The 11420-nt window shown below is 42.6% G+C and overlaps 1 protein-coding gene across 1 annotated transcript in view; it reads left to right on the forward strand.

The window, feature by feature from the left end:
* pcsk5a (proprotein convertase subtilisin/kexin type 5a) overlaps nt 1–11377 on the forward strand; it is a 29365-nt gene extending 17988 nt beyond the window's left edge. The window contains exons 25-37 of the mRNA XM_071466400.1: nt 65–107; nt 300–442; nt 1809–2009; nt 3707–3787; nt 3917–4115; nt 4896–5110; nt 5807–6049; nt 7025–7261; nt 7386–7563; nt 8201–8418; nt 8879–8979; nt 9347–9542; nt 10411–11377. Of these exons, the coding sequence (XP_071322501.1) occupies nt 65–107; nt 300–442; nt 1809–2009; nt 3707–3787; nt 3917–4115; nt 4896–5110; nt 5807–6049; nt 7025–7261; nt 7386–7563; nt 8201–8418; nt 8879–8979; nt 9347–9542; nt 10411–10898 (2543 nt within the window). The 3' untranslated portion in view covers nt 10899–11377. The remainder of the gene's footprint in view (nt 1–64; nt 108–299; nt 443–1808; nt 2010–3706; nt 3788–3916; nt 4116–4895; nt 5111–5806; nt 6050–7024; nt 7262–7385; nt 7564–8200; nt 8419–8878; nt 8980–9346; nt 9543–10410) is intronic.
* The last annotated feature ends 43 nt before the right edge of the window (nt 11378–11420 follow it).

Here is an 11420-nt window from a genome sequence, read left to right on the forward strand (position 1 = left end):
GGTTTTTTCCTGGTAGAACTTCCTGTTTAAAAGGAGAGCTGAGTTTTTTGTCTGCTTTTAACAGATAACCCCCGGCATTGTCTGTCCTGCACTGAGGGCTTTTACAAGTAAGGCTGTGTGCCATGTGTGATCTTGCCTCTCTGCACTCGCTCTGCCTTTCAGTTCACTCTTGTACTAGAATGAAAAGGCCCTTTTTGCTGTGGAAGTAGAGTGGAATTTTTTTCTTTTTTTTTTGTGTGTGTGCATGTGTGTGTGAGAGAGGTTAAAGCAGAAGTATCAGCCGCTGTTTTTGTTATCAGTTTTCAGGATGGCTGCTACAGAAACTGCCCGGCTAAGACGTACAGCGTGGAGGAGGAGATGACCTGCGTCCCATGTGATGACAACTGTGTGAGCTGTGATGAACATGAGTGCTACTGGTGTGAGACCGACCTCTTCTTATCAGGTGAAACTGCCCCACTGGGTCAGGACATGAAGCCATTAAGTATTATTTACAGTGGTGGAAAAAGTATTCAGTTTCTATACTCAAGTATCACTTCAATATAAAAATACCAGTCCAAGTAAAAGTCTTGTACTGAAAATGTCACCTAAGTAAAAGTATGCAAATGTATTATTTGTGCTTAAAGTATCAAAAGTCAGAGTCCTCACACTTAAGAAAACTGGTCCCTGTGAGTGTTAGACTATTATATATTATATTTTGGATTACAGTTAGTGATGCATTAATGTTTGAGTAGCATTTTAACTGTTGAGCTACCTTTAACTGCAGTTTCATCTAAAACGGTGTGTCACATTTGATTAGATGATCAGAGGTATTATCAAGTATCAAAAGTGATCAATATATACAAAGGCTCCTAACATACATATATTATGTGTATAATACCGGTGTATTATTGTGTATTATTACAACTGTTGTTTTAGTGTCAAGAGAGACAGGTCAAATTGATTTAAACTACTTTATATACTACTTAATGTAGTGGAATTTAATGTATGTCAATACATCGTATTGTACAAGATGACTGCAGATTTTTAATCTTTCAAAGTGATTACTAACTCTAGCCAGGACCAGATTAACCCAAATTAGAAATGACCTGTGGGTCCCATGCACCATTTAAACAGATACTATACTAATAAATTAAAACTGCATTTTGACACAGGGCTGCTCAGGTATGATGCTGAAGCCTTTACCCATTCAGTATATATTCTGCTGTTTTGTGGCATCAAGAAATACATTTGGATTTAATCAAATTACCAGAAAATAATCAATACATGTGATGTCTTGGTTTGACCCTGGTGCAGTTGCCTGGTTAGTTATCTAGCCTTGACTATAGTTGCCAAATAAATGTAGTGGAGTTAAAATCTATATAATATATTATTATATGTGTATATATATATAATAAAATATAATACAAGTATAAAATACTGTACTCCACTGATTTTAGTATTGCACTGCTATAACAATATAATAGTCAGACTCACAGAGTCTCGCAGAGATGAGGAGCTACAGAGGTCTGATAAGCTCACTTCTTTCTAACGCTGCACCACCAGATTTTTTCTAAACTGCAGACTTGTAGCCCTCAGACCCACCTGCTTAATTAGACTTCACGCAGCTCTATCTGGAGCCACAAAAGGCTTTATACTTCTTCACCTCTGCATTAGTATTCCTCAAGACCTGTAAGTAGGTTCTGATGTGTAAAATCACTGGAGAGCTCCTTTAAGTGAAGTACAAGTGCCTACGATTGTGAATGTGCCCTGCTAAGTGGGTATGTAGTATGTTGATCTCAAAAAACAGCAACGTCTCCTTTTATTCCCAGAGGGGAGGTGTGTTTCAGTGTGTCCCGATGGTTTCTATGGTGACGAAGACAGCAACGACTGCGAGGAGTGTCACTCAGACTGTGTGACGTGTAGCGGCCCGGAGGACAATGACTGTTTGTCCTGTGAGGAGGGGACGACGCTGGAAAATGGAGAGTGTGTGTCTGACCACGAGGTCTGTCCCATTAAGACCTTTCGCACCGGTGAGACTAAAACTTCTATATTCCACTAATCCAGCTGCCTGTCCATAATGAATCAGGGATTTGGGCACTTTCACAGGGGCAGAAAAGAAATCTTGGAGGGTAATTGGTCTGTGTGCCACCGTCCCTGAACCCTGTACCAACTTAAGCACTGAAAACAGACAGAACTTCTGAACATCGGCCAGATACAGACTTTTAAGTAATTGATTGTATATGCTGAACATTTAGTTCCCCCCAGGAATAAGTTGGACAGACCTTAAAACAACATATAGTAATTAGTGGGAGGCAAGACATCTTAATTATAGGAACTAAAATAACTGAGAAAAGTACATAGGTTAACTCAAAGGTTGAAAATGAACATGCAGAAGTAAAGTTATTCTTAAACTTTGAATCTCAGCAACAAAACCTTAGATTAAAGTCTTGAACCTTCGCACCATAACTGGAACAGCAATGGAGGATGTAGTTGGGCTTTTGTGTAATCGCCAATTTATTTTTAAGATTGTGATGATAGAAAGTATAAATGTAGCATGTTGTTGTAGGACATTTTGGGAAACACTTTCTTGTCCAGAGTTGGATCAGAAGATCAATACCACTCTCGTGTCAGTAGCTTAGCACCAAGACTGGGGCAGGGGGAAAAGGCTAGTGTGCATGTGTTGAAAAGTTTAAAAACAGAATAAAATGACAATTAACATGTTATGTTCATTTTATAATCTGTACAACAGCAGAAATATAAAAACAACAAATTGTGGTTTTATGGCAAGACGTGCTGAAATTAGGTAATCGGTTAGCATCAGCTAACATAGCCAAATTTTAAAAATAAAAAACGGTGAAAAGATGCTTAGAAATCACTTCACCCAACCAGGGCATGGTTACAGCACATAACACCTCATACATCTACAACTTGTCATTTTTGCATTTCACAGTCTTTAGGTTAAACTAAGCTAACCAGCTACTGTTACCACCACAGAAAAAAAATTCCATAAATCTCTATACATAAGGAAAAATAAAATGAAATAGGAATAATGGATGCAAAACAGATCTGTGTGTGGTGTTTGTGTGCGGTGCAGTACCTGTAGTGGAGACAGTTTAACTGTGGGTGGTGTATGGTTGTGAGTGTCAGTCAGTGGGGGTAGGAGGTACTGGGTGCTGTGGCATTGTGGAGTCTGATGGCACAGAAGGGCCCCCTGAGCACTTTGAGGCATGTGGCTGGATGAGTCTGTGGCTGAGCCCCCTCAGCTCAGCATAGAGAGGATGAGGGGGTTGTCCGTGATAGCTTTCAGCTTCCCTCTCATCCTCTTTCTCTGTCACTGCCTCCACACTGTCCACTCCCACCCCCACCACAGAGCTGGCCCTCCTCACCAGCTTGCCCAGTTTGTTGGCACCACATGTCCCAGTGCCAACACACCACAGCAGAGAACATAACACTGGCCACTACAGACTGGTAGAACATCTATAGAGTTGTTGAGTTGCACACCTAGAAACCTGTAGGTGTCTGCCATGTGCACTCCCTCCCCCCTTATAGCAACAGTTGGTTGAACTTGGTTGCTGTTGCACCATCCTATGAAGTTCTCCACTGGGTCCCTGTGCTCCCCCTCCTTGTCATGTCTGATACACATGATGTCGGATCAAAGCGTGGTTTCTATCTTTGTCGTGTGTTGTGCCACAGTGACTTCACATTCACGTTGTTGTTTTCCCTCCAGATGATGGCGAGTGCGAGGACTGCCACCCATCCTGTGAGTCCTGCTCTGGAGAGAAGAACCAGTGTACAAAATGTGCAAAAGGTCTGTAAGTCACTAAGGTGTTTGTATGCTTTCAGACCTGCAGCAGCAGTTTCATATTTTCATGGTTACACCAAAAAATATCCAGCTCTTTTTTGCAGTGATGATGTTTACTCTCTCTTCCCCCTCCAGGGCAGTTTCTGACCACACAGCAAGCATGTGTGTCAAAGTGTCCGGGGGGTTTCTTTGCCAGTCGGCTAAGCGGTGTGTGTGAGGCCTGCCCTCCAGGCTGTTTGCAGTGTCAGGATGGTCAACACTGCACCCGCTGCCAGAGCACTCGCAAAGCCCAGTTATTCCTGCAGGATGGACAGTGTGTCCAACAGTGTGTCAGGTCAGGAGTCAATCCTATCACTGTTTGTTTTTTGGCTTATATTAACGTGTATTTATATGCTTCTCACGTACTGGGACACTAGATATGGATTATTCTCACTTTGTAAATACTGTGGGAATTAAACCCTGCTGGCAAAATCATGTTGAAATCACATCTTTTGAACATCAGGCCAGATGTTTGAGACACATTCTCCGAAGAGCCAAAAATGAAATGGCAGAAGAAACGTTTGCTGGCCTTGATTTTGACATGTCCTGCTCGATGTTTATGCAATTAAATTGTGAAATCCTTGAGACTGGAAGAAAACCTCGTCCTTGCTGAAGAGGTCCTTGAGGTTCCATTAGCACTGAGATGACAATTTGAACTTTTTGGCCATGAGGGCTTTATTTTTATTTTATTTTTTACCACCAACTACCAAGCAGCTTTTTTAGCAATGCTTAAGTACTACAAAATTGTCCAGATAAATTATTGGTTGTCCTCTGTAGAGTGGAGCAGAGCAGAGCAAAATGTCAGTACTCTTGTTTACCCCAGCAGCAGCATCTTGACAGCCTATTTAATTTTTTTTCCACATTGCAAGAAAAATACTCTGTCCAGCCTGATGTGTATAACAATGAAAACCACTAAATTAATTAAAAAGCTTAATACGTCACCAGTTATTTAGTATTTCACATGCATCGCCATGGTCTAAAGTGGGAATTTGAAAGCAATGCATCTGCCCAGAGATACATTTAATTTATGTACATCACGTGGCATTCAACTGATGTCTGTTTGGCCCCTCAACAGGGGTTATCCTGCAGGCCAGGTGTGTCGCAGCTGTGCGGCAGGCTGTGGGTCCTGTGGGAGAAATGCCACTCACTGTCTCAGCTGTGAAGAACCTCTCGTCCTGCACAAGCACCAGTGTGTGGAGGAGTGTCCTCCAGCGCACACTGTCCGGGACGGGGAGTGCCAACGCTGCCCCTCAGCCTGTCAGGAGTGCAGCCCACTTGGGCAGTGCACAGGTACTGAAACACAATGCAAAGCATGACTCAGCTGATGGAGCTTGTTCAGTCTAATCCACGCTGTGTCCTTTTAGCTCTCTTGCAGCATTGTTTTAGAGATGACAGTGTTGTTCAGTTAGTTGCTCCAGCACTTTGATCTGAACTGAAATAGCACAAGTGTTGATAGATTGCCATGAAATTTTGCAGATATCCATGGTTCCCTTACAACGTAGACTAATAACTTTGGTATTCTTGAACGCATTGCCTGATTCTCCCTTTAGTGCCACAATGAGGTTGATATATTGTGTTTACAGTGAAAAATGGATTGCCATAAAATTTGGTTCAGACATTCATGTTCCCCACAGGATGAGGTGTAATAATTGTGATAGCTCAGAATCTCTTAACGTGCCTATAATCAATATTTTTATAATCACTGTGCATCAAGTATAGTTTGAACAGTGTCGCCCATAGAGAATCATCAGCAAATCTGCAGCTCTCCTCAGCTCATTGTTGTTAGACAGCAATGTCAGTAATGTTGTTTTTATTCCAACTACTTTGAACAGACTCAAGTGAAATCCATTCCTCACAGACAGAGGGCTTTTTTTTTTTTTTCTTTCTCTCGCATTCGTCTCCAAGACTTCAGGATACTTCATATAGTTCCACTGAGCTGTGCTAAATTGTTCTCCCATTCAGCGCTGAAAGCTGTTCTTTGTGCAGGCTGTGAGGAGTATCACTTTCTCCACGAGGGCCTGTGCGTGCTAGACTGTCCCGAGAGGTTCTTTGAGGACAAGGAGCGAGGGGAGTGTTTGCGTTGCCACCCTGACTGTGCTTTGTGCGACGGCCCGAACAACAATGACTGTGATACCTGTACAGACCCTGAGGCCACCCTGCACAACGGGGCCTGTCTGGCAGCCTGCTCCTCCCATACCTACAGGGACGCCACAACAGGAGAATGTACAGGTACAACAGGAAACATGAAGCACATGTTTCTCTACCTGTTTCAACGTTTTGGTAACTGAGGTTTGAGAGGATTGATTGCAGGGAGGGTCACACACACAAAAAGAAACACTCCTTTGATCAAAAGTTGATTTTGTGAATTTTATTTGACTCATTTTTTATGATTCATTCAGAACTTCTGTGCTTTTAGATTTGACAGGCTCAGAGATGGTCCATTTCTCCTGACACTTTGTTCTCCTCTGACTGATGCAACATTTTCTGTCCTGTAGAGCCTCCTTCATCAGAATCTGAATCAGGTTCTGATTCTGATTCATGCTCTTCATACAACCTGGTTTTTTGTTTTTACATCACAAAAACCTGTCATTTTAACAGGGGTGTGTCGACATTTTATATCTGCTGTACTGTATATCCTCTACTATGCCTGAGTGTGTTTCCTGACTTTGGCTGAGACTAAAATAGCAAGGCTTTTCAGACAGTTAACAGGCAGCTGTCAAACCTTGGAAACAGAACAGCTATGCCAAAGACAGTTCCCTAGAGGAAGACACACTGCTCTGGTTTGAGTTATTCAGAAACACAGAGGATGGCGCGTTTCTCCCAGGAAAACGTTGTAGGCGATGCCCACTTTTGTTGCTACTTACAGTTGCTGCCAGCAGCAAGGCATTTGAAAGGAAGTACTGCAAAATGGACAGTGGGTGATTTTTCTTTCTTTTTTTTTTTTTTAATGTTTATTTTCATCTGAAGTGAACATGAGCTGCAGACAATGCTTTAATAACAGCACTCTGGCTACCCAATAGGTGAAAACTACCAAGTAATGTCTGAAACTGTAGAAAAAGGCCATATATGGTAATGCTTTATCATCAGCTAAAAACATTACCATATTAGATATCAGATAGACATCAAGGGAAATCATATTGATTCTCCTTCATATGCCACAGACAACATCTTTTGATTCATTTACTTCTGTACTTGTATTTCCAGACTGTGATGTATCTTGTCTCACCTGCTCCGGCCCCCACGCTGGCTCCTGCACCAGCTGCAGAGAGGGTCAGAGGCTGGAGGGCCACGGCCATTGTGTGCCATCAGCCAACAAGTGCTCACCTCGCCAGTACGCTGACCAAGACGGAGAGTGCCATCCGTGTCACAAATACTGCCACAGATGTTCAGGTCCCAGAAAAACCCAGTGTCTGAGCTGCAACCAAAGACATCTTCTGCTCAGTGAGTCGAGTTTGGTCTTTGTACGCCCGGTGAAATCTCTGAGGTCTGCATGTCCTGGAAAGCTCTTCGGGCATCTGTGACTTGTTTGTGTAGCTCGCATGATCATTCGTGTTTGTTGGTGCAGATGGAACCTGCGAGGATGAATGCCCGGCAGGCTACTACGAGGACGAGTCCGGGCAGAAATGCGAGCCTTGCCACCCCTCCTGTGATACCTGCGTCGGAAAGCACAGCCAGGAGTGCCTCACCTGCAAAGCCCACCTATTCCGAGAGGGCAAAGAGTGTGTGGAGACCTGCCAGCACAGGTAGTTTAACCTGCTCACCATCCAGCTATGCTGCTCATCCATCACGTTAAGTGCGGCCACATGGTGTCGTCATTAATAAAAGATCAGCCTAGTCCCATGTCACTGTGGACACTGCTTTTCTTCATCTAGCTGGACAGGGGTGCTGTTTGGAGGTACTAGCTAATTTAGCCTGAGATTTAAATAGCCCTTCACGTGGCCTGTAAAATGCAAATTAGACTGGATTTTATTTGGGGTGTGGTGATTGAGATAGTTAAATCAATGTGCCGTTAAATTGATGTGCAGTTAACGAAACACACTCGAGAAAACACAAAAGGGACACAAAAGCTATTTATTCCTGTGACGTGCCTCCCTCATACTCTCAGACCTGCATGAGAGCAATGCACCATGTAGCAAAAAAGAAAATAGCACTTTAGCTTCATCATGCAGAACCCATGTCTCACTTTCCTCAGTAATGGTCGGAAGTGTTTTGTTATGACTGCATACCCTCTGTCATATTGTTGTGGTCTATGTCATGTCTGAGTAGTTCTAGTTGTGTGTGACTGGGTGGCTGTGGAGAGGAGTTTTCTTTGAGGACAAACAAAGCTCATCTCATTTAATTGAATCTAATCTATCATCTTTCTCCCCATCTACCCGGTAGTCACTATGGAAACACGGGCTCAAGGATGTGTGAGAAGTGTGACCCCAGTTGTGGCGAGTGCATCGAGGCCGGGGAGGACAGCTGCCTGAGCTGCGCTCCGGGTCTCATCTACATGCGGAAGGAAGGCCGTTGCCTGCCTTCGTGCCCTCAGGGATACTATCACGATGCTGCGCACAGGACCTGCGAACCCTGCCACGCCAGCTGCAGAGCATGCTCAGGTGCGGGGGTCCGCTCAAGTAGCAGCAAGTTGATGTCATGCAGATGAGCAGAGGGAAAAGAGGGGGGAGAGCTTGTGTGCTGTGCATCAACCCTAGTAATGATTGATGTGTATTGCGCATCTTATAGAGGGATGTTCATTTAAACAGTCATAAAAGAATAAATCATAAATATATGCTGAAATTCTTTTTAAAGTTGCTTAACAATTTCATGAAAAAAATCTGAGAATGGTGTAAAACAAAAAAAAAAAAAAAAAAAGGAGTAAATTGTTGTTGTTTGTTGGGGACTATTTTAGCCCTGGATCTAGTACACTTGTTAATACTTACAGCAGAAGTTTTAACTCAAAATAAACTCCACTGCCTGAATGTTTGTCAGTAGCTGGTTTTGATATTTTCACAGAATTTGTTGACAATAAAAATAATCCAGATTACCACCAGACTTTAAGTTGTCATGTATCTGCAGGAAAAGATCCCCACAGCTGTGACTCGTGCTACGCTGGATACCTGCTCTCAGAGGGAATGTGTGAGTCCATGTGCGACATAGGCCAATATCCTGTCATGAAGGTAACAAAGCTTTTCAAGAGTTTAATTTCACAAATCTTAACTTTATATATTTATATATATATATATATATATATATATATATATATATATATATATATATATTACTCCTAATGTTTTGGCCCCAGGTGTCATAATGTAATTCAGACTGACTTCACTGGGAGAAATCAGAGTGAAAATTATTATTGTGTAATGATTTTAAAATAAATCATGCTGTAACCTTGACTGATTAAGCTGAGAGGCAGCGCAGAACTTAAATTCAGTCCTTTTAGAAATGTAGGTTTTGCATATTTGGAAGCAAACAATCGGTGGCTCTGTGTCTGGGTATGTAGGCTTCTCATTGTCGGTCCTTCCTCCCGTCCCTCATCAGGGTTCAGGCCACGCTTGTGAAGACTGTGACAGCTCCTGTCTGGAGTGTCGGGGACCCGGTCCAGCCAACTGCACCATGTGCCCGGCTCAGGCAATCTTAGAAGCTGGAGGGCGCTGTCTGCTTTGTTGCCGCCACGAGGATGAGGAGGAGGCCGTGGCACAGCAGCAGGACTGTTGTAACTGCACAGAGACCCGAGGTAGGCTGGAGGTTTGTCTTGTCAATTGAAAGAGAATAGAGGAGAATTGAGAGGCACATGGCTGGGTTTGAAGTGTCAGACCTTCTCACAGCGATGATCTATAGATTAAACTTCTGTGTGTTGCTTGTTAAGTAAAAAGAAAATAACTAGGGCTCACTTGTTGACTCTCAACAGCCCAAGGTGACATCTTCAAACTGTTTTTTTTTATGTTTGACTAATGGTCCAAAAGAAAAGCCAAAAAAAATTAAACTTACAGTAATAGAATCCTTAGAATCCTTCTTTTTTTATTTATTTTTTAGATGATTTAATAAATTATCAAATGTGTTTTATTTAAGGAGCACACCAATAATGTATTGAACTTCCATAAATCTGGGGGACTTGTGAGAGACGGATTAAAAAAGAGTGGTCAGAATTAAATATATATCCTTGAATTCATGGTTAATTTCTCCACCTCGAAGTTTTCATGCACACTTGTACCTTCGACTTTTTAATAAATGAAGCATATTCTCTAAAGCATATGTTAATCTTTTGGACTGATGATTCAACCAGGAGAGTTTGATGCCCATTCAAGCCGTAGAAGCACCAACTGTGAGTTATGTAATATTGTCTGAGAAAAATTAATGGGACTTTCAGGGCGCCTGAAATATCTCCTCCCACTACTTGACTCTGTTTTTCAGACTTTGGATGCTCCCTCCATCATTCAATTGTTTGGACTGGCTCAGTAGATACTTTCCATGACGAGTAAATTAAGCTTTATGTGTCAGATTGGTGGAACGCCAGTTGGTCAGTTCATCTAATCACTTTAAACAGGGATGTACAGTCAGTAGCACATTACTGTCTAAACTTTGTGCCTCTGGGGCATTTCTAGGAGAGTGCGTCCTCAACACCAACTTGGCGTTCACAAATGATGAGGAAGAGGAGGCCAGAGGTAATCTGACAGTCTTCATCATCGCCTGCATCCTGCTGGTGCTGGGACTGGTGGCTGTCGTCTTCCTCATCAGACACTCCCGCTCCAAAAGCGCACCCCCAGACATCCCTCCTCGTGGCTACGAGAAGCTGGGCTCTGGAGGGGGATACGGAGGCAGCAGCAGACATGGAGGCTACAGCTCTGCCTCCTCTGCGTCTTACAGCGGCCGCGCCGGCTCCTCCAGCGGTCGCTTCCAGGATGCTCAGTTAGTTGACATTAGCGATTGTCGCTCAGGGAGTAAGGATGACGATGACGATGATGATGAAGATGAGGACATTGTTTACATGGGCCAAGATGGCACTGTGTATAGAAAGTTCCGGTACGGACAGCTAGGAGAGGACAACGAGGACGAGCTGGAGTACGATGATGAGAGCTACACGTTCCGGTGAAGCAGAAGAAATGTTTCTTCTTTCTCTCCTTTCCTCTGTGCTGTTTATCTCCTCCTGCCCTGAGGGACAGACCCATTTATCCTTCACTGAATACGAGTTGAACCAAATGAGACATGAGAAGCTATTTATAATGAGTTGTATTTTACAACTATTATCCATTCACAAAATGAAATGAGCTGCAGAAAATTCCATGTCGTTGAACATTCTTAAGGACTTTTAACATAATTAAGCTTGATTTTCTAGACTTTGTTTGGAGTATGATGACTTCCCACATATAACATAATTTATTGTGGGCATTTACTAGTTTTGACAGTTTCATTAGTCATATTATTCATCTGTTCGTTAATTGCTGTGTTGTTGGATTAGCATTTTAAATTTGATTAATCGTGGTATTTCTTAAGCTTCTCTTTATTCTCATGCGTTTGCTGTCATTGAATTTTGATTTGAAAATGTGTTTGAATAAAGTCTTGGGGAAAAAATGCATTAGAAGAGTAATTTATGACAAAGGCAGAAACAGTCTGA

The sequence above is a fragment of the Trachinotus anak genome, unplaced genomic scaffold (genome assembly GCF_046630095.1).
Source record: "Trachinotus anak isolate AG129_WGS33_773 ecotype Australia unplaced genomic scaffold, CSIRO_AGI_Tana_v1 ptg000028l, whole genome shotgun sequence".
Taxonomy (NCBI): Eukaryota; Metazoa; Chordata; class Actinopteri; order Carangiformes; family Carangidae; genus Trachinotus; species Trachinotus anak.